We start from the raw sequence: 27,943 nt of genomic DNA on the forward strand, positions 1-27,943 counted from the left end.
CCAATGGCCGCTATCTGGAACACGAAAATCGTGGGATATAACTGGGTCACACCACGTTTCATTCTCGTTTCGATGACGACGGCGACACAAGACGTTCTAAGTGGAAAATGAGCGAGTGCTCGCTACCGTTCATAAGGTTAAACGAGTGTGCTGCAAACAGTTCGCCGTGTGTAACATTGTTAACTATCCCGAGTAGGGAAGAATATAACCGTCGTCGAGTGAAAACGCGTTCATCATCCAGCGAACGGTGACTATCGTACGATAATTGCAGGTAATTGGATAATTTGTCGGAAATACAGCCGCGTGCATCTCACGATTGACGGGAACATCGTTCAACTAGGAAAAGTGAACGCGTAATTACGACAAAGAAGCATTAATAGGGAAGAAGAATATCCACGAGACTCTATGAATACCTATTACTCGATCCTATGCTCCGTGCACTTGCGTGTTAACGCGTTTCATGCCATGTGCGTCCATGTTTTTGGCGCGCGATAAATTTTCCATTCAACCCACTGACGTTTCGAGTGTATGCAAAAGCAGGAGATGACGTACACGTGACTGGAAGGGAAAATCGCGCGCGAAGACCGCGTTCACGGAACGTTTTAACGAATTTCATCGTTCGAGATCGGACGATCGTTCATTTCTGCTTCTGCTATTTCGCGTCTTCCGAAACGGCACTAACCACGATGCTTTTGAACCGCTGCCGCGAGAATTTCGCTATTAACGTTACGTAAAGCGATTCGTTTGGCGGCAGATATCCGCGAATGAATATTTATCATCCAGGTATCCATGTTACTATCTAAGGAGCGATTCATTCCCTTCGACAACTCTATAATTCATAAACGACACGACAATAAACCACGATGTTTGTTGCAATACGCGGTGTATCTCGTGGCAAAGAATGAGACGCTCGTTAAAGAGTCGCACTCGACTCATTCATTAATCGCAGCTTATTTATCCTGCCTACTGATCGCCGCCAATCCACTTGCCATAATTTTCCTATAACAATTACCTACATAATAATACGGATAAGGAAAAAGGAGGATAGGGTTGTCGTATAGTCTACTGGAAAGACTGAAAACACGACTTCTTGGAAATGCTAATTATCTAATTTATAGACTTTGTACGCTCGCAGCACGTTCCAAGGATGACGGACCGAGGAAAACGTGGTCGTCGTGAAAGTCGACGAACGCCTACGAGATGCTGATTTAAATCGCGCCATCATTGCGCCTCTGCCAATCGTACACTGCGCGATAAACGTCTCGGGCAAGGTGTGTTTCGTTAATCGTGATAAGCGAAGATGCGGGTAGATCACGATGCCTTTTACAGGTGGATGTGACAACAGGTGAACCTTGTATTGCAATAATTTATTCGAAAGAAATGAACCGTCGGTAGAGACTATGGTTCGGTAGCGCTTTCCTAACTGACCGTACATCTCACGCGTAATATCAAAAGCTCATTTCACGAGCACGGGTTCCAAGAACTGATAGAAATGATCAATTAACGAAATAATATTCTGGCCAGCTAACGCGATACTACAGTACATGCGATTCGTTAACGCAACCGTATGCGCGTGTACTGTACGCAATTGCGGAACAAACGAAAGTAAAATCGGGTTTGGGATGAAAATTTCACTCCCTATTCGATCTTGGCTAATTTCATATTCATTGGATCGTAAACTTCGTATCTTATGCATCTTATATATCTCTCTGTAGTTTCTTACCTCGATAGTCGAAAAGAAAAAGCATCGAACACTGAAACTTCTCGAGCACGTTGTATCGATTTTCAACGCTGTTCGCTAACACAACGCAAAGGATGGATATTGAAAGATTTAGGTACGGTAGTTCGGCCCTGACCGTCCGATCGCCGATAGAAATGTCTCCGGTGGCCGACAATGACCTTTCCTTCGTTTCTGCCGTTCTTTCTAACCGCCACTCTAATTGGTCCACTGGATCGACGAGAGAAGCTACGAGGAAAAGAAAAAGAGACAAAGCAGACGACGAACCGATAACCGAAAATTCTCTTTCCTTCATCCAATTTTAAAGTGGGCAACACGAACGAAACAGGCTCGACAGAGGAAATGTCTGGAGTTAGAAAAACGTCGAATGTAGGTTAATCGATTGCCAGGTGAAATTTGGCAATTCGCCTGATTAAAATTTGTTTCCGCCTCGAGATTTCTCCGCGTTCTTTAAATATTTCTTGATATTCAAACGAAACCAACTTTCTCGATCTTATGGTAATCCAGCTCCTTAAAATTCTAACGGGTCCACAGGAAATATTTACGGGAGACTCTTTCGAAGCGTTTACGATTTTCGTACTAAATTACACCGCAACAAGCACAAAGCAACCTCGTGGCTCGGTCCAGTTACTCGTCGTTCACAGTTCGTTAAAAAACAACGATCGATCGTGCGCCGAGATTGTTCAGCAGAATTCACCGTCATCGACCTGGTATTAAACGATCGCGATGACACAAAACGAGCGATGAACTTAATTAGAATGGAGTAACATCTAGCTGACGGAGTATCGAATCTCGCAGCGGAACTGGAGCGTGTTTTCGCCAATTAACGATATTAATGAAGGCATATTTGCCGTTTGCCGCGAAGCGCGAGTTCGCGCACCGACGCGAGATACAAGACTGATCGATAGGCGACATTCGTGCTACGCGATTTGCATATGTGTATATGCAAATTCCTAGGTAATACAGTCAATAGCACGTAATGTACGCGTTTCTGGCGTGGCGCGTTATAAATCTCGTCGCTGGCCGATATTCTTGAATGGCATGATCCGGATAAATGCACATGCATATTCGTCGATGCGATATTAGTTTCGGTTCCCGCGGCAAATAGCGAGCTACGAAACTCTACGACGATATGTATAACCGCAGCTGACAGAGATTAACTTTGTTCTTCCTTTTTTGGGCCATTCTTAGTCCGCTCGATTTTTCCCGTCTTTTCTCTTTTTTTTTTTTTTTTTTTTTTTTACTGTAATATAAGACAGTGGTGAAAATCAATACTTGTCGGCTTTTTATACAAATAATAAACTTTAATTATTCGCTTAAAAATTAAACGACAGTCTCATTCGACTAAATCGATACTGGGAAACGTAAAAAAAAAAGCGTCGATCCTTCGAACGAACTTATCGAGATACGAACGATTGAACCACAGTTGTTACTTCCTTCCATAAACGTAGCTGGTGGAAGTTCATCCCTGGTCAATCTCGAGCGATTATCTCATTTTCCAAGACACGGTCGTCAGGGTAACCGGCACCGTTGTCACAATCGACGAAGATGGAGTGGCGCCAAATGTCGTGGATGCAATTCTCAGAGAGTACCGGGTGAATGACAAGTAAATCAAGCGTATAATTGGAATTCAATTCGCACAGTGGCACAGATACACGGCATTAGAATTCCGCTTGCGGGCCTCGCCGTTGTACGCTAGCTGCTTGAGGCGAACACGCACGCGCGTGCACGCGCACAAACGCGTCGACTGCAAAGGCAAGGTGTAAACCGGCGATCCGTCTTGCAAGGTATCGCGAGGACGGTGATACGATACGCGAATCGCCGCCCCATTTCGAGAAGGAAAGTGCAGGAATGCGCTAATGAACAAGCAGAATCGGTCTGCGAGTAGGCGTAAGAATGCGATTCTACGATCGTAAATTACAGCTAGGGTACACGCGTTACTTGGCTACGGGATAGCGAGAATGAAACCAAGTACCAGTGTTCTCTTGTTCCGATCGGACTCGATTCTACGAAGATTATTATCCTATTACGTTGTGATTAATCGATAAAACCCTTCGTCGTGCAAGAATTATTCTCAAGACGAAGAAATAAAACGGTCTGGTGTGACTGAAACGAGCTGTATGGTTCTTGCTAGAGTGAATCTGATACCAAACCTCTCGTAGGGAAAACCCGCACGCGACAAAATATTCGAACGCGAGACGAGCACAGTTTCTCGATTCAATTCTATCGCGAAACCTTCCGCGACGGCATTTTACATTTACGTGACTCGTATTGTTTCGCTTCCAAACACCCAGTAGACTCTCGATTGCACTCGACACTGAAACTCGCCGGGACAGAGGGCATAAATAGATAACTGCATCGGCCGCTCGAGAGGCTATCGCAATCCGAACGCAACGTGCCCTCGCTTTGTACGAGAATATCAAGCGTGAGCATGCTCCAATATCGCCTTCTTGCGCGTATTTCACCCACGTACCTAGCGCAAGAGCTTCCAAAAAAATAGAAATACGCGAAACCAGACCTCGCAATGTCGAATATTTCTTCGGCATTAAGGTACACGTTAGAAATATTCGCTCCCTTGAGACGTCAAGTAAAACGTCAGTTAGAAAATGGAAAAGGGAACGAGCTGCTGGAACGCAGAGGGCAAAATACAAACGACAAAAGGTAGAACAGCGTGATGGCAAGATATCATTGGTAGGAAGGGTGCCGGTGGCGACAGTAGGGGGTGCACGGGACTAGAACCTAGAAGGTTAACAAAATCAATACCGGTGGGTGGTAGAGCTGGTGGTCGGTTTGCTGGGGGGCTAGGTCGGCCACTGACCTTTATCCAGGCCAACTGCATCATCCCCATTTCTACGCGCGCACGCACACAGCAGAGGTCGTCTATTTTCACGGTGAACCATTTTCGTCGGATGAAAACAATCCGACCATACGTACGATCTCGTACAGTCGCCTACTTATTACTCTGAATGTCTGAGTAGAAAGAGAGAAGGAGGAAGCCGGGTCTCGACCTTTCACGCTTGATGGAATCGCGACCATCGATCCTGCCAATAAACGCTTCCTCGACCGTGCTCTCATCCGAGTAACCCCTCTCTGGAACTCGCACCCTGGCAAACGACTGGTTTACCAACTGTCTTACGAAGAATTAAAAGCGACCAAGATGGTAATACGTTTCGAACGAACAGAATATAAAGGGTGGACGGTGCGACTCGAAAAGCAATCGAGGGAAGGATATCGAAGAAAAAAGAGTACAAGTATAGAAGGCAGAAACGTTGTTTCAGTGAAATTCATTGCGCCTTCTCACGACGCGCACGAATGAAATGCTGCTCTTTAACACGAATCAATGACACCGATAAGCGGTGCATTTAATCAGAGTTTTAGTCGCCGACCTTAAAATGCCAGAGAAATATTCGTTTTATCGGATTTATCGCTTTCGTCCGTGTCTCCCTTCGGCGAAACAGCCCAGCAACTGGCTCGATCTAACGTTCTTTTAACACCTAAATCGCATCGAATAGCTGATGCACGTTTCTCTGCGTTATCGAACGACCAGATCGCTCGCTTACAAATTCCAGCGATTAGCCTAGTTAGGCGGGAGGAAAATAGCAAGTGGAATAACGCGTATCTGCGTCGTCAATCTGAAAATAACGAGAGCACGAAGGGCTGTTTTAGATCTTACGAGTTGCTCTGAAACGGCCCAATGGGATATCTTTCGTCACGCGAAGTGCCACGAAAATACACGATTCTGCATGTTCCACGTTTAAAATTCGATCCGTCCACTTTCATTACCAAGTGAATACGTTCGCTCCGAGCAGTTAAAAGTTTGCGATAAAACAAGATTCACGATGGAACATAGATCTCGAGAATCGTATGCTTTAGCGTCTGAGATATTCTACGTAACACGCGCAGAAACGTTTTCAGAAAATGTTAAAGGACGTCCACGATGCGTGCAGCTGCCGCGTATATATTCACGTTTAAGACGAATCATTAGACCACGTCGTTCCATGGAACAAAGTTGGCGCGTATCTTGTACGAGTTCCGCTAAACATCGCCTTTAACTATCAGCAAATGCTAGACGGAACTGAACTTCTATGAACCGAATTGGAGCGCCGAAGTAAAAGTTCATCTCGCCTATATATAGATTATTTAAAATTTCTAATCCTAACCGAGAAACTTGATAATCGAGATTATTATTAATTCTATCACAATGCCATCTTCTCGACCCGCGATGTATGTAATACGGAATACAATACGTAAGAAATTCGATCGATTATCCGAGTCGATAATCGATCAAATTGTTCGCGTACTATCGTATCACGCGATCTTGTAACTTCGAGGACTCGACTCTATAAATCTCGTATATAAAATCGTTGCAAGAAGATAGAAACTATCATTACATATCATTAGACCGATCGAGTAATGCCGAGTCATAAAACATCAGTGTTCGTATCAGCGTTTCGATAAACGATCCAATGCTTTACAGACAAAACGAAACTAACAAGATTTTATGTGCGAGAGGGACTATAAAATATAAAAGTCGGCTACCTGAACGCGACTTAATCGGACAAAGAGAGACAAAGAGAGAGAGAGAGAGAGAGAGAAACGGCCGGTTGAAACAAGAGACGACGCATTAGCATTTTTACTAGCGAGAATTAGCATGCTACACGTTAGTGACTAGCGATGCCGCGATTTAGGCCAATGAACGTCGACGCCGGCGTCGATGATGGCGGTCGTCCTTGCCAAGCAATGTTATCCTGTCGGCAACTGAACCATCCGTCCACATGACCCGCTTTTTTCTAGGATGTGGGACGAACTACTAACGCACGCTCTCCTCTCCGCTGCTCTCTCTTTCATTTAGAAATCCACGCATGCAAGAACGCCGCTTCATTGACAGATTTCACGGCAAGCCGATCGCGATGCTTCATCGTTGCCCGATCCGCTGCGTAGATCATGGGGTTTGGCGCAAACTATGCGCGATGTATGAATGCTAGTAATGATGTAATCGAATACGATTCGCGCATACGAAATTACCTCGCAACCGACCGATGCGGTAATATGAATTTAGAAGAGAAGATACGAGGCGAGGCAGGGAATTTGTAACTTTCCATTTGCTCGATAATTTTGCTACTGTTAACGTAACAGATAACGCAAAGGGGAATGTAAAATAAGCGATGGACGATAATGATAGAAAAACGATACCTAGTTGATGGCGATTCGCAACTATCTAAATTCAATAATTCGATACGTTGAACTGCGGATGGATCGTGTAGTATTATATTGTCCAAAGTCCAAACAAAGTCTGAAAAAGAATGGAAACTGTAGAATCTGTATTTTAAAATGCAGTATCATCTAAAGCCAATGACTAATTACGACGAACAAATTTACAGAATCGAACGAAGAACGTCTGGGCTTAAGCAGTTTTAATTTGCCTCGCAACCGAAGATTACAGTGTCATTCAATGTCTGTGACGAAGCATTTTTCACGGTCTAACAACGTCTGATCGGGTACTCTCCATTGCTAGACCTGACCTCGAACGAAACGATACGCAGAATCGAGAGAATCGAACGATACATGATTAAACTACGCGGCCAGATCTACGCTACGTATAAGCAGAAAGGTTCAGTGAACGGGACATCGTTCTACAATAACGATAAGGGCTTTGCATATGCAGTACCATCGCGTGGCTGTTAATAGAATAGGGTGACGGAGGGTCTTGTTCTACGTCGATGGAACAAATGAAAAGAAATGACGGCCAAGATGAAGATAAATGGTTCGCGGTACTAGACTCGATCTCCTAAAAGTAACAGAGGCAAATCAGCAGAACGAATCAAACGTCTCGACGCGTCACTTCACAACATGTAAAGTTCATAACGCACGAGCGACGACCTCGTTCTGCTTCGCGTAGCGTGTTTCGTTCGTAATTTCACTCGTTCCTTTCCCTATCGCGCCAATGATTGCTCGATAATTAATATTAATTCCAAACTTCGTCGTGTCGACTATCATTTGCTTGACAAACATCGACTCTGCAATTCTCTTTTAAGCGAGGTCGTTGATGTTAAACAATGTTAGAGTAATTTAAGCGTGCATGTGTGGTTGTGAGACTCGTCTGGAATTTTGATACATATAATTAATTGATTGGAAGATTAGAAAATGGAGGTTCGTCGTGATAGGAAAGCGTGGTCGTGTTCACACGGAAGATCGACTGGCATTCCCGACGGCCGTTTGGTTAACCTACGCGGAATTGCCGATTAGCCAATTCCCGCCGATGCAAATGACGCGGGATCGTACGACCGCCACTTCCGACGTATTATGTAGATATTCACGAGGCGAACGGAAATTTTGGTGTAGAAAGCTTCGCGTCCGTTCCAACCCGTCTCGCCTTCAAATATTTTGCGTTTCAAATCGCAACCGTGATTCATTCTACGCGAGTAGAACGCCCCTCTAAGCCTCTACCAGAAACTTCGTGGAATTCTTGAATTTTTATAACGCGCGCCGGCCAATGCGGACTTCCGTGAACCGATAGATCGGAACGTGAACAGCATTCTACACGAGCTAATCGGACATCGAGCAATGCATTGGCACTGTTCTCTGCTTTAGCGTAGTTTTCTAGAAATTACACAAATAATGTACAACTCGCGATGTATACAAAGAGAAACGTACGACAAGAGGTCGTCTTTTCCTCCGCCTTCCACGAAGTTAGCCATATTTTCATCTTCAAAGTGGATTCTCTCGTGAAACTAACAGTACGTCGACGATAGACACGGATTCATCTCGAGTCCTGCACGCGTTATAAGGATAAGTGATACGCCGGCTGTTGAACGTGTATGTGTAAATACATGAGTCTCCACACGCATACTGCAATGAGATCGCATTGATTCCGCCGAGATAGGACACACGGTGGTAAATGAAACCGCGAGTCCAGGACTGGACGGGTTCAACTGGCAATTAGATCGGACAATAACCTTCTATCAACGAAGCTAAGGGTTTCAACTAAATTGCAACACGTTTACGCTCGACGCGGTGGACGGAGTAATCGTCTAACGGCGATCGATGGAATAATTTCGAATTTCGTGTTCCAGAAACAATGTACATCGATAGTAGGACAGATTGAAACGGTGTTGAAAGAGAAACGCGACGACGCGTTTAACACGCGTTCATCAGTTAATTACGCGAAAAAATAGTTAAGTTACTTTCCGCATGCAACCGACCAAGCCACTAATTAGGCATAACAGCATGCAATGGAAACACGACACGTGACTTGTGTGTGCGTGTACCGGCACATTTGTTTTCTACGTACCGTTCTTTTACTCACGATTTCGGAGCAAAAGGTTAAGGCTATTCGTAAACCTCCGAGAATTGTTAACAAAATAACAGTGATAAAGAAACATAAAGCGAATAATACAAGTTTAAAATACAATAAAACGTAAAACATTATTATTTAGAATATATAATAGATAACGTGAGAAATTGAAATTTAAAAAGAAAAAGTTGTGTTTTAAGTTCTAAGTACGTTTTATATATTTATCATAAGGTACGAGCGTCCAAATGCTAATGAACGGTAGTACATATCTCTGTTTTGCTGCTCTGAATTTCAATTTATGAGATATTCTCACTCTCATATTGCTCGTTCGCTTTCCGATGTTGCCAGATTCTTACAGAATTCTAGATACATAGGCCGAATTTTTCTCTAATATATATTGCTATTTCATATTTAAGCAATATAACCTCGTGCATTTCGAACATTGTCTATACGAGGTACAAAATTTTTAATTTACTGTCTAACAACCTGTTGAACAACCTGTTTAAGAAAGATTAGGAGTCAGTACATTTGAATTAATTTTTGCCATTGATGGCACAATTATATGATTAATGATTAGTTTTCTTGAATCTTTAAAAATATCGTCGGCGTTTTACTAGCGTTTGCTTCACGACCTATCCTATAGAATTACGGTTTAACCCGACATCACTTCGCATATTAAGGTATAACCTACGTTCGAAACGTATAACACAAGGCCATAGTATAACCCTAACGAATAATCTAAAGTTACAAAGTAGTATGGAAGGAAAGTCGAGACTCACCACATTGCTTTTCTCCAACGACGGACGGATGCTCCGGCTGCAATTAAAAAAAGAAATGTTTTTGTTAAAGTACGATGCAATACGAGTAACACCGCAAGTAATATTTTTAAATTGCAATACGATGCAATACGAGTAACTACATATACGATACATATACGATACAATACGAATAACTACAAATAATATTTTCAAATTACCGCCATCTATCTATTGACGCCATCTACAGTACTATTTTTCAAGAGAACGTTATTCTTCAAATAAAGTAATATGATTCTATACGATTCTTAGATATACATACAGAATTCTTAGATATCTACCATTCTTGTCGTATAAAACAAGTCATAAACAAGTTATTCAGTTAGATTGTTAGATCACAATTCCCTACCTGAGAAACTCTCATATATTTTGTTACTACGTACAAAATTAATATTCAATTAGAATTACAAAACAATGCATAGTCTTTTTAATTCAAAAACTTGCATCTTAATCTTAATCGTAAATCCTTTGATCAAAGGTATATACCTATAATTCAAGTATGTTTCTCACTACCTTTTAACGTCATGCAATAAAATGCGTTACAACCTTGTGCTGTTGTATAGATTATACATTGTCGATGAAAAATCGCTTTCACGTATTTCAAAGCATGTAACAAATTGTATTGTTACGAACACTCATGTACAAAACACTCCGATTGGTTATATTTAACAATCTGCAAAAGCTCAACAATTTCGCCTTCCACTTTTCAATTTAACCACGGATATATTACAGACATTAAAAATTTCTAATGTATAGTTAAGGTTGCACAACCCACTTCTAGGATTTACGCAAGACGCGACATCTATGATCTACAGGATTGCATACAAAGCTTAAACCTCTTAAGGCACCATTTTTTTGATCATCTTGCTTTAAATAGTTTAATGCTTGACGGTTTCAAAAAGTGATGGCCAATGAAACGCGATTTGAATAAATAACGAAATTTTGAAAAATCGATCAAGGTTTAATTTACTTGTGCCGTTGCAAGATCTTCAAATTTCTTCTAAAACCGAGTGCATGAAAGAGACTTGCCCCATTATTTCGAGAACAAAGTTCCTCGGCATTAACGTGAAGAAGAGCAACTCAAAAGCCGGTAGCACGACGACGTATTTATCCAGACAGCAGACAAACATACTCACTCGAGTACCTGGCACCTGCTCACTTTCGTATACTTCTAAAGGACTACAAGGGGATCGTCACCAAATGAAACTGCATATAAAGCCAGACGAATGGTAAGTTTTTAATACAATTGTAACCTTTCTTTTTACATGATATTTTTTACAATTTCCTATAAATATATAAACATGCATAATTTAATTATGAGATTTACCAAAAGATAGGGTAGAAAGTAATTTGTTACCTTCAAAACAGTCACTATCATAAAACTCGAGAATATTACTAAGCGACATATCGAACAAAGAGTTGTATCGATATATAACCAGGTAATGGTCCACCATTCGAAACGTCAATCATACGAGCTTGTCATCGCTTCAATTTGATAATTAGAATTCCATTGTCGCAATGATGCATTACGATATTTGAGAGCAAGCTAACACTGATAGTGGCTCACGTGAGTAGAACGAATTACGTTCATACGAATTGCGTGAACGCGACTACGCATAAATAACATCGCTGTGTGTACGCAAAGTGTACGGCGACTGTGACGACAGTGGACACAGTTGATCGCGTGAATAAACACACATGACACATACATATAGACAAGTATACTTATATGCATGTATACACGTACTCTCACCTCGATACAAATCGGCAAGCAGGCAGCAGGCCGTCACAACACGACGGTCGTCGCATCCCCTCCCGCCACACCTCGATCGTCCTCTTCACGTTCATTCATTCCTCCCCCACGCGACGCCGTTGTTTCTCTCGAGCGACGTTCGTGTCAGCAACATTAGCAGACGACACACCATAGTCACACACTGTTCGGCACTACACACTCACGTACAATATTAACCAAGTAAAGTACGATGTTGGAAGAATCGAGCGCGACAAACCGAATCGCATCAACCACATACGATAATACTCAGAGGGACCGTGACACGAGAAATCCATCAGAACGACGCCATTCCTCCTTCCATACTGTTTACATCGTGTCGAGGATTGAGATACAGCGAAAGGAAATCGCAGGAATGTACCCCGCACTCACGAGTCACGGTGTTATATTCGATCTGGCTGAAACCGTATTTATGTATTTACACCGGTGATTAAACAACAAAACAAAAATAGTCTCTTGCGTGCTCCGTAAGATCGCGCTACTCTTCAAGTCTGACGTCTCTAGGCGGCGTGACGTGAACACGGCCTAACATACGTAAGGCCATTAATAGAGGAACAGCAACGACGAGGAACAACCAACAGTACCCATACGTGAAATGGCCAATATCGTGAAGGAAACTATCGTAGATTGCTCGTGGAATACGTGACACATTCTCAAGGCCATTCGCGAACGTCTTGCCGGCGGCTTCGCCGTTACCACAGCAGTCGAACGACATTTGAGCAAGTCTCGTAGTATCTCGAACACTCTGACTAGCCGAAGTATGACGAGCCGAAGTCAACGAATAAATGGGGAACACCCATAACAATGCCGCACTATAAAACGGTACGCCGCGACAACACGACTAAACGGGCTAAGCGGGTTTTCGCTTTCGACTGAAATCGAATGTCCTACCGGCTAGCCGGTGACGAGAACCGTATATGAGTTGCGTACGTGTGCGCACGCGTGCATCGTTGTGTATGTGTTGTGATACACCGTACCCCGCGTTTCTACCAGCATCCAGTATCCAGTATCCTGACAAGTAAACGTAGCCCTGTCGAGCTCATATTACAAAACGCTAATGTCGACAAGATGAGTCGACCGATTAAATTACATGTGACACGCGCGTACTGCACTCGATAATGACAGGTGCATCTTTTTACTTTACCTTGATGGAGGTCACACCTCCGCGTCGTCATAAATGTTTCGGTTGTAGCGTCTGATTCCTTCTGACCTCCCCAATGAAAATTCATAATTTCGTTTTAAAATATCCTTAGGATTACAGGAATACTAGAATTCTATATTTTTAGATTTTATATTCGATTATTTTTACGCATATCTAGAAAAATCGAAATGTTTCAATCATTATCATAAATCTCGACTTAACTTAACATAAATCACTTAACTTCAATATATTCCAGTGAAGAGTTTTAATTAAGGCTATAGCTATCATCTGCGAGGTATATGGAAATAGAGGAATGCTACTCTACCACTGACTGTGAAAGTTGTATTAATTACAGCCTTTTAATGCGTCGACATTTTTTCGCCCCGGTTTTTATATCTTCTCGGGAGGGGAGCGAGAAATGATTGCGTTCCACACGAAAATACTTGCTCGTTACTTACTGTGGGCCATTGAACTTCTACAACTGTACTAAATGAAGCATAAAATCAAAATGAATATGGTAGATAAAATCGTTTATTGAATTGTCATATATATATTTAAAACAATATTTATTTTACAATGATAATATACAAAGAAAAGTTTCTGCAAATTAAATAGTCTGTATCACAAAATGGATTATTTCCATATTTCGCTCTATTTACAAGAGTTGCGTTATTTTTTTTCCTCGTTCAAATTATATTTTGTTTTCAACTTATCTATTTCTTCCATCTTCTTGTCCACATCAACCCGTTTAAATGCTTTATTACTTTGATAATATAAAACTACCAGATATCTATTACAAACATTAAATCCACTTAAATGATCACAAGCATTCTTTGCATCAAATATATCCTCGTAAACAACAAAAGCTGTTCCTCTAGTTTCGGCAGTATTACCCCTATAGCAAAAAAATTCATTAATCTTAGAGACTTTTTCACAGTGTTAAAAAAAATACATAAAAGTATAAAATGCGATTAATATAAACACATACACTCTGATTTGTCTGATAGCTCCATATTTGCCAAAAATATCGTACATTTCTTCAGCAGTAATTTTATATGGCAGATTCCTTATATATAACACCCTGTTCACTTCTGGAGGCAGCCTTACCTAAGAAATAAGAATATGTTTTTGTACAATAACAAACAAAATATAGGTTAGGTCAACGACACTTATGTAGTAGAAATTTTATATAATCGTATATGTATTTACATTAGCTCTTCGTTGAAGCATTGCCATAGTCATCTTGAAAATACAATTACTTCTTTATTTACAACGGGAAATAAAAGCACAGAACTCACAAACTGCTTTTTTAACGTCAAAACAGTTTCAAGTTGTTAGGATTGATTTATGTGTAATATATGCTACTAGAGAGCAGCACTGTATCTTCCCATTTTATAAACGAAAGGAAAGGATTTAAAGGGTACATTAAAATAAGAAATTAAGTTGACAATTTTTATTTATAGTAACAATACTCCAAAACAAGCAATTAAAAATGGTACTAGTACTTGGTATTACATATATACCTACAATATCGTTAATGATCGGTATCATTGATCGCAAATGAAGTGTTCCTACTTGATATTACAATTTTATATATCGAATTATATTTAAAACATTTAATGTTTATATTTTTCTTTATAAAGAATATATTGATCATACAACCACAGTTTAAAAATTTACCCGAGTATTTTTAGAAACGATTCGATAAATTGACACATCGAATATTAAAGTTGGAGTACAATAACTAGGTTCTTCATTTTTGGACAGTCGCGTTTAATATAGAACACGTATGTAATGTATTTACCAGAGTAGATATTGCTAGTGGAATGAAAAGATGGCACAACAGACCAATGCCTGATTGCAATTAGAACCGTCAGATATTTTTCTACGAAGGAAACTTCGTTAATATTTTATACTTTATTAAAAGCTGCAATATCTACGCTTTGTACATAATCTTCGATTTCCTGAATCTTTTCTGTTAGCCAATCTACAGAAACTTTGTCATCTTCTACAACACACGAAATCTGAAGTTTGTGAATTCCAAAGGCAAGCGGAACAAGTTTTGCTATAAAAGAATAAATATTTTTAGTTTTGACTCAAATTAAAGAGTCAAATTCATTATTTTATATACGCTTAATAACTTACACGCTCCCCACAAAAGACCATCGGTTTCGATCTTTCGAACTTCCTCTTCCATTGCTTTCATATCTGTTTCATCATCCCACGGTTTTACGTCTAATATGATATTTGACTTTGCAATCAGGACTGGCTCTGTAAATTGTTACATGACATTGTTACATAACATGATGTAATTAAATTTGAAGTACAAATTCAATCTGCGACTTACTCTTAGCTTTCTTTGCAGTATATGCAGCCAGTCTTTCTTCCCTAATTTTTGCAGCTTCTGCATCTTCTCCCTAGTAAGTCAAGTATTTAAACAATTTACAGTAAAGATCATAAATAGCAACATTTACATTTCAATACTTGTAGGATAGTGTTTGTATTGAATTCGTGTGATAAATAGAGAATTATAGCTGAATGTATTAGTATTCTGGGAATATCTGGTGTACTATATTTCGTAAATGTCGTATCATTTTATCACTTTTGCACCCTACTTGAAGACACGTGTAAAGTGTACTAAATGTATAAGTATCGTGCAGAAATGATTTTTAATATTTATGTAAATAGAAGGAGATTAACTTCTTAGTGTGTTCCACTATTTCTGCCCACTTGCCTCTGAATCTGAACCGAAAAGATCAACATCTTCGTCGTCATCAGCTTTTTCTTGTGCTGGTTTTGAAGCTGGTTGAGGTTTAGCAGGACAAACTGCTAATGTTGGAACAGCAGATACGAAAATCTTGTCCTCAAGAGCTTTTACACGTTCCTCCAATTTTTCAACAGCATTTTGTAGTTCTTGGAAGACTGTTGATAAAGATTTAAAATATGGTAATTCCTATACTACTGACAAAATAATTTAATGTAAATGGCGGAACACTCACCACTACATTCTAGAATATCCTTTTTATTATCATTTGGAGTAGTGAAACCAGCAACAGCTGCAATATCATCCATCTGTAAAATAAAATTGGATTACATTTAAAGTTAGAGTTATAAAAGGAAATACTCATTCTTATTGAATACTTAGATTTTATGCCCATAAATTTATATTAATATTGCATATTGTATTAGTAAGCAGGTTTGAAAATTCGTTATATAAGGGTGTGCAAAGAGTGCAGTACTCACACACTGTAAAGACTGTTTAATATGTTGACGAGCCTTGGCAACCTCATTGGCTAAACTTCCACCAGCAGATAGAATGGGACTAGCAGTTTGTTGATTCCCCTGTATCCAGCAATATTAAAGATCAACTCAGACTAAACTGACTGTTACAAAAAATTCTATATCACACCTCCACTAGGTTCTATAACTAATGTTATCCAAATGGAAATAAAGTAGAGGTTTATATTTAGATTTCTTCTTGTAAATAAATTTGAATATAATATTCGAAAAGCTTTATTTTATAAGTATACATCTTCAATAAAGTTAAGTGGAGATAGATATTTTAAATGTTTAAAAAGTGAATAAATAATAAGCATCACAAATAATTCTTTTCTACAAGATAAAAAGTTAAAATAAAAATATTTGTTATCACCATATAAACATATTGTTAATAAGCTTAAGATCATGACAAATGCAAACATTCCTAATCAGAAGCACAGACACATTGTATTTCCCACTTTTATGCACAAAAAAAAAACAAGCAGTGTTCAATTAAAATAGGATTAAAGTAAGATAAATGTGTGCAGTACTTTTTTGGTGTTCATACAAGAACTATTAAATCTAAGAATCAGACAACAATATATATAACATAATATATACAACAAACAATATATATCTGAAATTTTCATAAAATAAATGTCATGAAATAAAGTAATGTTTGTATAAGAGAATAAAATGATGCTATCTTTAGTCTATTTTCTAAGTGTATTTTAATAAGCAGCATTTCTATGATGATTTAGGCAATGAAATACATTACAATGAACAAAATTAAATTCTATAAGTATTGCATTGATGCACACAAAACATTAAAGAACAGATGCATGACAGTATATACCTGAATAGGTAACTGCTGCTTATTCCTTATTAATGGAGTAACATTTTCTTTTACTTCCTTAGTATCATTTTTTTGTTTTCTATTTCTGTGTCTTGTATCTGCTTTATTCTTTTTCTCTTTTACTTCTTTCGTATTATACTTTTTAGATGCATCATTTGAAGAACTAGTCTCCTTCTCTTTCTCTTTTAAGTCATTTTTGATATTGTCAGACTTTTGCTTTTCTTCTATATTTTCTTTTTTTTGTATATTCAATTTTTCTTCATCTTTATTAATCTTTGATGCGTTTATTTGACACTTAGAATTCTTTATATCATTTGAAATATTCTCAGAAATCAATAACTTATTATCTTTAGATTTTTCAGACCTTGTTTTAGTCAAAGAGTTACTATTCAAAAAGGAATTATCTTGACAGTTATTAATTACAGAAACTTCAGATTTAAGCGAGCAGCTTTCCATAATTTTATGAGACACCACCTTGAAACATTAAGCTATGCAAGAAAGAACTCGTATTTTGTTATTAATGATGTAAAATACAAACTAATCAAAGCATGTCTTTTACATGCTTGATTTATGTTGTTACTACAGAACACAACTGCACAAAACTAAATACCTTGAGTAAAGAATCCATGCATTCAGAAATTCATTGAATGTATGAACATATAAAACAATACATCATATAATTATAGTTATAATTAAATAAATAGAAAATCACATTGCTTATCTTATTTTTTTATTTTTAATATTATTAATTATACTTATCACAAGAGTTTTGTGTTAGAAATGAAATACAAGATTAGGTAATCCATTTGAACACACAACTAGAAATGGGAATTAAGTTCTCAAGAAAAAAATAAAATTCCCAACACCTCATAGAATTACAAGAAGATAGAATCTTCCCTATCACCAGATATTCCCTGAAGTGTGTGTTAAAAATGTTAGTTTTTTTGTTAGTACAAAGAAAAAGTACAAGGCATAACAAAAAAGCAAATATTAACTGTGGATGTTGGGGCTGACAATAACGGTGAAAATGAATGAAACTTAAGATTTATTCTGTTTAAGAGTTTGTATGTTTAAAACATTTACCCTACCCCTGTTGGCAATCAGTTTTATATCCAATAACATTAATTCAAGATTCACTGACAATGAGAAAGATACTCACCTTGGCCATTCTTTCAAAGTATAATCGTTCTGCCTTGTCATAGGATGGTTTGTCAAACCATACCTTCTCTCGTGCTAATGCTGCTTTCTCCATGGTTTAGATGATATATTCAATAATAAAGATGCAAATAAATTTCTGCAACATGAAATTTTATTCATTTCACAATGTTTTGAAATAATTTGACACTCCAATATGTTAGACAGTATGAATGTAGTTTTCAAGAACTTAAAAACATTTGAATACATATATGGAAAATAAAAGAGTACTAAAAAATTTTACTTGGTTATGTTTATTAAAAGTACAAGTTTTTTGTTATGTATATAGTATGTAATAAAAGGATATACAATATTGTACATAGTAATAAAAGCCATTGTGTAATAGTATATATGTATCAACAATTAACAACTTAATAGGTAACAATATAAATGAATATCATAAACTATCATCATCACTACTAAAATATTCAGATTTAAATTTAACTTTACTTAATATTTTACGACTAGGAAGCTCTAATTTATATTTTTGACTAATTATTGGTTTTTCATCTGATTTATTTTTTATAGTATCTAGTAAGCGAAAAATTTCCCTTTCTTCTTCTGTTTTAATCACACATGGGTATATCTCCGATGCTTCAAAATATTGAACAAATGCTCTAAGTTCAGTAAGAGAGGAATGAGTAGAATAACATACACTGAAAGTTCTTTCTTTATTTTTGTCCCATTCTCCTATTATGCTAGTATCTTTCTTTCTCCATTTCATTACAGACGGGATAACAGTTAAGATATTTGCATTGCTTACATCACTCCTACAACGCAAACCTGGCGAAGATATTTTTTTCTTGCAAGCATGAATTGAAGTACTATCCGGGTCATTTGTGACATAACAAGATAATTGTGCAATATGACAATAATTTTCAAACACATCATTTCTTACATGTATTTTCATATCTAACATTTTTGACAGTTCTACAAAAAGAAATTCAGAACCGTATGTAGCAGAACATTCCAGAATAACAACATTCCTTGGGTCTTTGCTTATCCAATCTTTAGTAACTTCATATATTCTACGCATACTTTCTTGTCTACTAGGGAAAACAGGAAAGTCAGTACTTAAAAACGTTGTATCTAAGTAAATTTTAGTAAATGTTCTAGGTATTGATTTAGAATCATTACAATAGTGCAGACCTTTTAATTTTGGAAAGTCTATTGGATTGATACGAAAATCACCAGTATATAATACCGATATATTATCTTTTTCAAAAAGAAACATCACAGAACCAGGACAATGTCCTGCTGGGATAGAAGTTACACAAATGAGGATCTTTTCCTCGTTCTCTGTTATATATTCTATAACACTGGGTATATTAATGCCTATTTCTTTCACACAAGAACTTTTAAATTTAAATCTACTTTCTAACAATGCTTTTGAAATAGGGCTACAATAGAAGCATTTTTTATATTCATCTATATATTCAAAAAATGTATCTGATAAACCATGCATATGATCAGAGTGACAATGACTAAGAAAAAATATGGAGGATGTTAAGTTTTCTCCATCAAAACGATCCACTGAGATGCCCGGTATCTCCTTAATAAGCCCAAGAAAAGTTGACATTCTGATAGGTATTTTGTTCCTGTAATTTATAAATTCAGCATCAATTATGTCAATATTTATTTTAGAGAATATTATATTTTAATAACAATGAGTGCAAGCATGTAAGTATGTAAGCATACAAATATAATAAAAAAAGAAAGATATAATAAAATAATGTTACACATATATCTTTAATTCACAAAATGTATGAAATTACAATTAGAGAAAGCGATACAATAAAATTATTACAATAAATAGTTATCACAAATACAAAACAGATGTTCGTAAAATGCAAGGGTGAAGATCTATATAATAGGTTACAGATATAAACTGAACATACATTCTATGAATGAATAAAACAAGCTAAAAGAGGTCGTTTACGAACCAATGGCCCAACAATCTGAACAACTATATATGAACAATTAGTTAATTTTTCACTGAAACATTATTAGCCCGAATCCGCCATGTGCCGTATTGATCGATTAATTCGATGATTATATAGCAAAGTACAATTAATTCGACCTCCGTTAATACTGCAAACCAGTTCGGTGTGCATGTGGATTATATACCGCTAAAATATTATTAAATATACCTTGACTCGTTACAGATTGTCAGATTGATGCAACAACTGTCTGCTCGCCAAAATTTCTGTACGCCGCATATAACGTGCCAATTGAAAAGAAATAGAAACAGCAATGTTCGATCAGTGAAAGAAGATGTCACTACAGTACCTTATTACTACACTGTTACTACCAACGAATTCAATACACGATTGCTTTTTTAAAGCATTTCAAAAATAATTCTTTAATTTTGTTAATAAATTGCTAAATAAAAATGACCTAATCATTTTATTTACAATATTTATTGTCAAAGAAAAATGAATAATATCACATGGAAAATTTAGATTGTATTAATTGTTTGGTATTATAATTATTTATATTCTTAAAATTTAATTAAATATAAAAAATTAAAAATAGGATTTAGTCAAATACAATATGTTCCCGAATTTCGTGTCAAATAGTTATATAAAATGCGAAATTTGAAAATTGGCGGCAATTGATTAACATACGTTACTGCCGTACTGTTAGTTTGCGTTCGGTTCTAGGAGAAATCGATTTTCTGCAAAAATGACTGCGCAAGGATCACATGCTAAAATGAAGGAATTACGTTTACCTATGTCAAGGGTAAAAACGATTATGAAAAGTTCTCCTTATGTTGATACAATCGGTCAAGATGGATTATATCTAGTCACAAAAGCTACGGTAAGATTAATGTTTAAATATTGAGGTTAAGTGACGCTTAAACGGGATTATTCTATACATTTGTATAGCTTCCATATTTGTTGTTTCGCGCGACAATTAAAAATTCTCACTTTCTGTGTGTTTTACATTTATAATATTTATTAGTTAATTGTTTAATATGTGTTACATTCAGACTATGTCACCTATATTTTAGTTTATACTATGCTTTACCTCTCATAATAAGTACGAACAAACAAAGATAAAAACAATTTTATAGGAACTATTTATACACTATCTAACGGAAGAAGCACATTTGCAAAACAACAAAGGAAATTCTTTAGACTACAAACATCTGGCAGAGGTGGTACAGACCAATGATACATTGGAATTTCTCAGGGAAATAATGCCAAGGAAGATCACAGTCAGACAATTCAAAGAAATGATGGCTGCCAAAAATTCACATAGTAGTTCATCAGAGAGTAGCTCAGACTCAGATAGTGATAGTGAGTCAGATACAGATTCTTGTTCTGATAGTGATAGGAAAGCAGAAGATGACAACTCATCAAATAGTGAACAAGAGAGTGAGGCAAAAGAGAACGGTAAATGTGATTCTGCCAGTGACAAAAGTGAAGCCAGTGACAAAAGTGACAGTGAAGATGAAACCAAAAGATAGGACAGTTAATATCCACCTTCATCTATATTTTCATAAGACAGGCTCTCTGATTATTTAAGAAATACCTCAAATTTAGCTGAAAACAACATACCATTTTGAACTTTACAAACATTTGGTTTATACCAAATGTTTAGACCATTTGCTTATTTAATGTTTTAGATTAAATATAGATAATAATTTTAGATGTTTAACACTATTTTTATATGTATTCATTAAAGACAAATTGAAAATTAAATAGGATCTCTTTATTAACAACAAAGTACATTTAGACTTCGTAGGTACATTATGAAAAGAATTTTAAGAATATATATGAAGTAAAGTATATATTTATACCTTGAAATGCATTAGTCCAAAAAGCATCATGCTGCCTTATTATATAATACAAAATAAATGCATTAATTTTTCTGTGCTGGGTTTCTAGCTGTATTACAATAGAATTTTATATGCCATTTTATATTTTGCACATAATTATAATTTTCTTCTTTATTTTGTATTTATAGATATTGTAAAAAGACATTAATATTAAGAGAATTTGTCTTGATAACAATAATTTATGAAATTTTATTCTTGATGCAATTTTTTATGTGGCAGAGCTGTTGAAGCAGCATCATATGCATCTTCATTTAATTTAATTGCTAAGAAATAAATTTCAGCCAAGGCAATAACTAATGCACAAATTATACCTAATAACAATCTAAATCCAAAGTCTAAAGTTCCTACTATTAATTCCAGACCTACAAATCCAAAGGCAAAACCTGCTAGTACAGAAAATATAAACTGTGCAACAGCTATGAGTTGTTTATTTATTTGTTTCACTGAAAAGATAAAGATAGATGTAACATATATAGGAAAGAATTTCTTTTTAAGTTAAGGATCTTACTTTGGTAAGAGATAGTATCCTCTGGTAAATTCTTTGTAGTAGTATCTACATTTTTGGTCATAGCTCTATATTTCATAGCATTTTGTTGTGCTTTCAGTTTCTGTGTTCTAGCTTCCAACTCAGGATTTCTTGGTGTAACTTTTGGAGTTGGTAATCTGATATCATCTTCCTCTAGCAACTCGTGTAAATAAATACTTTCCATGTGAATGGTTCTGTATTCTTCTAAGTATTTGTTCAACCATTTTAGATCATCCAATTTTAATAAGATATCTTTCTGCTTATCTTTAGTTGACTTTTTTAAAGCAGTAATAGCAGCTGGAGTACTATTAGTCTTCTTTACATTTTTGCAGATGAATTCTATTAATTTCTTATTTGGTTTGATTTTAATGGAAGGATCTTCTATTGATTCAACTGGCATTCTTATATTTTTTAGATACAACTGTTCTATTATTAATGAAATATATTGTTGTCAGTGTTTATACATTAAATCCAAAATTGGTACTATTGTATGTTATATGTAATTACAAAGTACAAAATGTATTTGTAAAATATTGGTACGTAACAATGTTTATGGTGTAATGTGTAACTTTCTTTCTAAGTCAATATAAAATTCTTTTATTTCATTCTCTTTTTCTTGAAAAGTTTGATTTACTTTCTCACAATTTTCACTCATATCATTAACAAACTTCTCCCATTCTAATTTTCTTATTTCTCTATTTTCTAGCAATGCTATATCCTAAAAAAATTATTGAATGTTCACATTAATGACAAATATGAAAATATTTAAATTGGAAAAAATTCAGTTACTGAAAATGATCCATACACTGTCAAAATTTTGTTCTCTTTGAAGGACTCTTTCACACATACTCAGGGCAACATCAACATTTGCTTTTAAACTTGGTAAATGACAATCCCCGAGTTGTTCTGTTCGATCGAGTTGACTTTCTTTCAAATCCGTCGAATATTCAAGTATTTTGAAAAGTCGTTCTACTTCTCGATCATCTCTCTTTTCCTATAAATTTTAGGTTATGCACGATAACAAATTATTATCAAGACATATACGAAATGATTAATCGATCCTCTGAGAAAGATAATACTTTTGTATGGTCTTTTACATAATTACTATCTTTTTCTCACATGGAAATGCAGCTATCGATAATAAGAACACGGAAACTTTTTACCTGAAATTCGCGAAGAAAGAATGTGATTTCGCCCTGAATAAATGGTCGATGATCGAATAGTCGGCTCCAAATCTCACCCGTGTCTATGAAAACAAGGTATCATCAATTATATTATGACAAATAGTTACAAGAATAAAGCGTATACTTAGAATTTACGTGTTTATAATTAATCAGAGGATGTCGCACCTCTAATAATGGACGCCATGTTCTTCTCGTGAGATCAGTACATTGTTTAACTGTCCTATAGATACAATTTTCATGCTTAACGCGCATAATATGAAATTTCTTTTCTTATTATTTCATATTGTATGATTTATTTACTGTTTCTTTCATCGTATGATTAGTCGTGTTATATTTTAATTACAAAAATATAATTTCCCCTTCCTTATCAATTGGATACATTCGAAAACTATTTATTATTATCCAACGAATAAAAAAAAAGGGGGAATTATAACACTGCGAGGTACAAGATTAGAAAGGTTAAAAGTTTCTGAAACAATCTGGAACTGTTCTGGAGCAGGGATTAAATTATCAGACGACGAGCAGGTGGTGCATTACAATAAATTTCCAATGAAATATACAAGTGAAGTGAGAAATTACAGAAATTTATTAATAAGCACAAGGTTTCCCATCAGATATCTGGATTGCATTTCAATCAGTTGGGTGATCTTTCATTTTAAAATGTATTTTCAATCGCCGTATCGCCCGAAGGACTTTCATTTTGTTTTCAGTTTTAAATTTAAGTACCTAACTCACATATTCCATTAGAATATACTTGCTGTTTATTAGTTATCAAGTACTGTAATATCATCTGCAACGATTTCATTAAGAATATTTCGTAGGCTATCTTTAAAAATTTCTTAATCAAAATTTTCTAATATTCTCTGAAATAAAAATGGCGAATTTTAGGTTCTACGTTTATCGTACTTGAATACAATTTTGGAAATGTTGTAGCGTTTACAAGTGAATAATTATCACTTTTTGTATTCGAAAAGTTACTTCTTAATCGCGACGATTACTAAACTTTCCTTCAGTTTCTCTGTTAAGACAAATAACTCGCGCTACTGCAACTGTTGTAGGGATTCTTTCTTCCTTTCTTTTTCTCGCCATTTTCTCTTGATAAGTTCGAAGACCTTCCGTCTTAGTCGCGCGCAAGAGAAAGGAAAGTAATTACAGATAGGAAATTGCTCGAAGAAAATGAGCTTTCCATTGGATCCTGTGATGGATTGACGTTTAAATGAGAAATAATTATTTGTCGCTTAAATGATGAATAAATTTGCTCGATTTCGACTAAACTTACGAGATTGTTGTTATATTTAGAATGCTTAGACTTTTTTGACAATTAATTTAGAATTTTAACTTCGCTATGAAACTTTTGATTCGTCAATTCAGACTTTTAATACTTTTAAAAGATTCTTTGCAGCAGTTTAGTAATCAATTAAGTTTATATTGCCTTTTAAGGATGTCTCGAACGACAGCTCATCCTAGTTTATTAATAATCATTATCGAGACAATAAAGTACGAATAAATGGCAGCACTTATAAAATAGTTGAAATTTGAAATATTTTCCAACGTCAAACCACATAGATTATTTGCGAACGTTGCAATAAATATTTGATCATAATGTGTTTGCTTGTGCTTAAAAGCTTAAAGCTTATCAGCCTGAAATTTTGAACGTATCCCATTGTTAGTATAGATTATGTTAAATGAAATATTTCAAAAATAAAATCGAATGTTGTTTTATACTCACCGAGAACGATGCATCAGTCGACGAAACGGGACGCGCATTCGATACCGTTTCCTTTTCTTTCTCGCGTTACAACGCGACGCATAACTCGTCGATGAAAAACTTGAGACATTCACAAGCTATCGCGAGCACGACAATTGTATCGTGTGACAAACATGCATTGGATGCACCGATGGTAGGGATTTCTGTCCGGTATAAATGAAGTATTCCCATTCGATTGTTCGTCTGTTTCGCACGACTCAACTAAGCTTGTATCGATTTCGGCCAACGAAACATCGTGGAACCGCAATGGATCGTTTCCTGTTCTTCGTCCTGTTATTCGTCGTTTTACGGTTTACAATGTAACAATTCGTTTGTATAGTCCTTTGGTATTTCGTTCTGCTAAAGATAAACGTTAGGAAGAAAGTAGAGACGATGTACTGACAGATAATTAGTGTTATTTTAACGATAGTATTCGAACGTTTTGATTAATGTTAATTTTTTTTTTTAATGAACGGTGATACGATTAATAATGGTTCCTTAATTTCGAACTTTTACAGGCAAGAAGTCGTTGAAGAGGGAGGTTGCAAATGCGCTGTGTTTTCCAGGCAAATATCAAAACCAATCATTGAACGCGCTCTTCTGTATAACGTCACGTGCGATAGCGAAGGGCAGGAGAAGTGTCAACAGTTGTGCGTTGCTCTGGTCAGTAAATAATCATGTATGTTCGATAGCATGTCTGGCGAACGTCAAAAAGATATGTGTAATTCTGTGCAGGCCGAGAGCGCGAGAGACCAAGCGCCGCAAATGATTTGCGAAAAATTGAATACGCACGTGGAGAATCTGCACGTAAGTTTGTTTAAAAGATCAGGTTCAAAAAGAGTATTTCAGGTTGATATTTAACGATGCCAACGTAAATGTGAAATATATTTCAGGTGGCAGTATACGCGAAAGTGTGCGACGCGACCAGCTGGAAATTCACTGGTTTGAAAGCTGCGGATCCAATTTGTTGCCACGAGGGGAAAAGTACAGCTTGCGAAGAACCACTCCCGGTGATCGAAAGTTAAATGAATCCATTGGAGATTATTTCGTAATGCGTTGGTTAGTCCGTTGTGGAATTTTATTTAATCATTTGCGAAACATTTATTATTTTATCGCTAATTAATAAACCAGTTCGTTGTTGTAGGATCATACATAAATGTTTAATTGTTATTAATCGAATTATGGAAATAAATTCGAAAGCTAGATATAAATTAAATTGATTGGCTGTACGTAGAAATCAAATAGAAATTACATCGCGCCATGCTTGAAACCATTTTTCACACGTTTTAATCTACTATTTCATTTCTTTGAGATCTTTGATTTCAATGGACGTCAAATATCAAAGAGTCTTCTAAGAACAAAATCGTCTTAAAAGCATTAAACGCTTCCTCCAACCCACACCTTTCTCGCTTGAATCTTGAAGATCTTTGGAACGATTATACTCGTACGCAAACCGTCTTTCGAGGTAGTGCCAGAATACAAAGTACGTCTCGCCGATTCCAGATATCTTCTATTTCGTCAATGGTGTTCCAGGATCTTCGTCCCAGGCCATTGAATAGATGGTTTGTTATCGCTCCCTTGACTTCCTGCCGATGAATCCTTCGTCGTGACTCTCTCTATATCGACCTTGCCATCCCAGAAAGCCATTGTGTACCCGTGGTTTTGTCGTCCTTTCTTCTCCCGATTTAATGACTCCACCATTTTCACACAGTCTCTTCTGTTTGTCGTTTGCGAATTCACTCAATTTCACAATCGTTTAACTCAATTTTTCCAAATCTTTCTCACGAACACGTTTGTCTCGTTGTTTTACGCCATGTTTATTAATCGTCAAGTCCAAACTCTAGCTATTTATTGTTAACCAATTCTAGCTTACTTTGTTTGAGGTTGCTTGGTTTACACGGAGCCTGAGACGCAATGGGAACTGTTCCGGGTGTTATATGTTTTGTGTCCCATCACACACTGACTTGGACTACTCCCTGAGTCCTAAGGGAGAGAGGATATGTCGAGAACGAGAACAGACTACTTTGTGTTGCTAGTTTGCATGGTATCAACATTGTAGAACATAACACACGCGCTTTGACTATTTGCATTGAGAGAGAAAGAGAGAGAGAGAGAGAGAGAGCGAGAGCAATTTACCAAAAGTTGTTCAACGTAATGACATGTTGTGTATTGAACTACTGGCGCTTAGACACGTACATTATAATGCAGGCAATTAATATTAGCAGCAACTTGCAGTAATTCCGTATTTTATTTGGAAAGGGAAAAACTTATAATTCCCGATGAAGTTTGATTAATATTGTGTACACTTGGTGAATTGTAAAGCGGTTGCCATTCCCTCTATTACACGTTGGTCATTCTCGAAATGCTGCTCGATATTCTATTAATCAGTTGTCAGGTAATTTCCACTCATCAAACATCCTTAATCAGACGATTGGGAATGGTACACACCGGTAAATCTATTCGCGATAATTTGCGTTTCATATCGTGTATATTCCTTCGCATGAGTACTACCGATCGCGCAGCGCGCGTCATTCTACCACAATTAAACAAAACGGAA

At 36.6% G+C, this 27,943-nt stretch overlaps 6 protein-coding genes across 13 annotated transcripts in view; 2 read left to right on the forward strand and 4 right to left on the reverse strand.

Annotated features, from left to right (window-relative positions):
* LOC117230146 (solute carrier organic anion transporter family member 74D) overlaps positions 1-12,482 on the reverse strand; it is a 92,935-nt gene extending 80,453 nt beyond the window's left edge. The window contains exons 1-2 of the mRNA XM_033487271.1: positions 11,601-12,482; positions 9,812-9,848 (exon numbers count right to left, since the gene is read on the reverse strand). The gene's annotated coding sequence lies outside the window, so the exon portion shown is untranslated. The remainder of the gene's footprint in view (positions 1-9,811; positions 9,849-11,600) is intronic.
* On the forward strand, positions 10,724-27,749 carry LOC117230155. 2 transcript variants are annotated; one of them, XM_033487287.1, is made up of 4 exons: positions 10,724-11,076; positions 25,905-26,049; positions 26,122-26,193; positions 26,280-27,749. In XM_033487287.1, the coding sequence occupies exons 1-4, from the start codon at positions 10,862-10,864 to the stop codon at positions 26,409-26,411; spliced, it is 564 nt and encodes a 187-aa protein (XP_033343178.1). In that variant the 5' UTR covers positions 10,724-10,861; the 3' UTR covers positions 26,412-27,749. The 2 variants fall into 2 exon arrangements, with proteins under 2 accessions (XP_033343178.1, XP_033343179.1); XM_033487288.1 differs by lacking the exon at positions 10,724-11,076 and adding an exon at positions 25,375-25,706.
* Positions 13,317-14,140, reverse strand: LOC117230159 (splicing factor 3B subunit 6). Its single transcript, XM_033487291.1, has 3 exons — positions 13,987-14,140; positions 13,766-13,884; positions 13,317-13,672 (listed from the first exon to the last, which is right to left on the reverse strand). Exons 1-3 carry the CDS (start codon positions 14,017-14,019, stop codon positions 13,447-13,449), a joined length of 378 nt encoding a protein of 125 aa, XP_033343182.1. The 5' UTR covers positions 14,020-14,140; the 3' UTR covers positions 13,317-13,446.
* On the reverse strand, positions 14,216-20,422 carry LOC117230147 (probable elongation factor 1-delta). Of its 6 annotated transcripts, none has more exons than XM_033487275.1 (9): positions 20,236-20,393; positions 18,051-18,185; positions 16,892-17,365; positions 16,021-16,119; positions 15,777-15,849; positions 15,512-15,699; positions 15,125-15,194; positions 14,923-15,048; positions 14,216-14,842 (listed from the first exon to the last, which is right to left on the reverse strand). In XM_033487275.1, the coding sequence occupies exons 2-9, from the start codon at positions 18,141-18,143 to the stop codon at positions 14,688-14,690; spliced, it is 1,278 nt and encodes a 425-aa protein (XP_033343166.1). In that variant the 5' UTR covers positions 18,144-18,185; positions 20,236-20,393; the 3' UTR covers positions 14,216-14,687. The 6 variants fall into 6 exon arrangements, with proteins under 6 accessions (XP_033343166.1, XP_033343167.1, XP_033343170.1 ...); XM_033487276.1 differs by having other exon boundaries at positions 20,029-20,375; XM_033487279.1 differs by lacking the exon at positions 16,892-17,365.
* On the forward strand, positions 20,690-21,963 carry LOC117230156 (chromatin accessibility complex 16kD protein). Its single transcript, XM_033487289.1, has 2 exons — positions 20,690-20,905; positions 21,162-21,963. The coding sequence occupies exons 1-2, from the start codon at positions 20,771-20,773 to the stop codon at positions 21,555-21,557; spliced, it is 531 nt and encodes a 176-aa protein (XP_033343180.1). The 5' UTR covers positions 20,690-20,770; the 3' UTR covers positions 21,558-21,963.
* Positions 21,869-23,888, reverse strand: LOC117230153 (biogenesis of lysosome-related organelles complex 1 subunit 5-like). 2 transcript variants are annotated; one of them, XM_033487285.1, is made up of 4 exons: positions 23,805-23,888; positions 23,619-23,701; positions 23,261-23,449; positions 22,744-23,173 (listed from the first exon to the last, which is right to left on the reverse strand). In XM_033487285.1, the coding sequence occupies exons 1-4, from the start codon at positions 23,821-23,823 to the stop codon at positions 23,006-23,008; spliced, it is 459 nt and encodes a 152-aa protein (XP_033343176.1). In that variant the 5' UTR covers positions 23,824-23,888; the 3' UTR covers positions 22,744-23,005. The 2 variants fall into 2 exon arrangements, with proteins under 2 accessions (XP_033343175.1, XP_033343176.1); XM_033487284.1 differs by lacking the exons at positions 23,619-23,701; positions 23,805-23,888 and adding an exon at positions 21,869-22,372 and having other exon boundaries at positions 22,438-23,173.
* Positions 27,750-27,943: the final 194 nt, after the last annotated feature.

The sequence above is a fragment of the Bombus vosnesenskii genome, unplaced genomic scaffold, assembly GCF_011952255.1.
Source record: "Bombus vosnesenskii isolate JDL3184/JDL3185 unplaced genomic scaffold, Bvos_JDL3184-5_v1.1 scf7180000013266, whole genome shotgun sequence".
NCBI lineage: Eukaryota > Metazoa > Arthropoda > Insecta > Hymenoptera > Apidae > Bombus > Bombus vosnesenskii.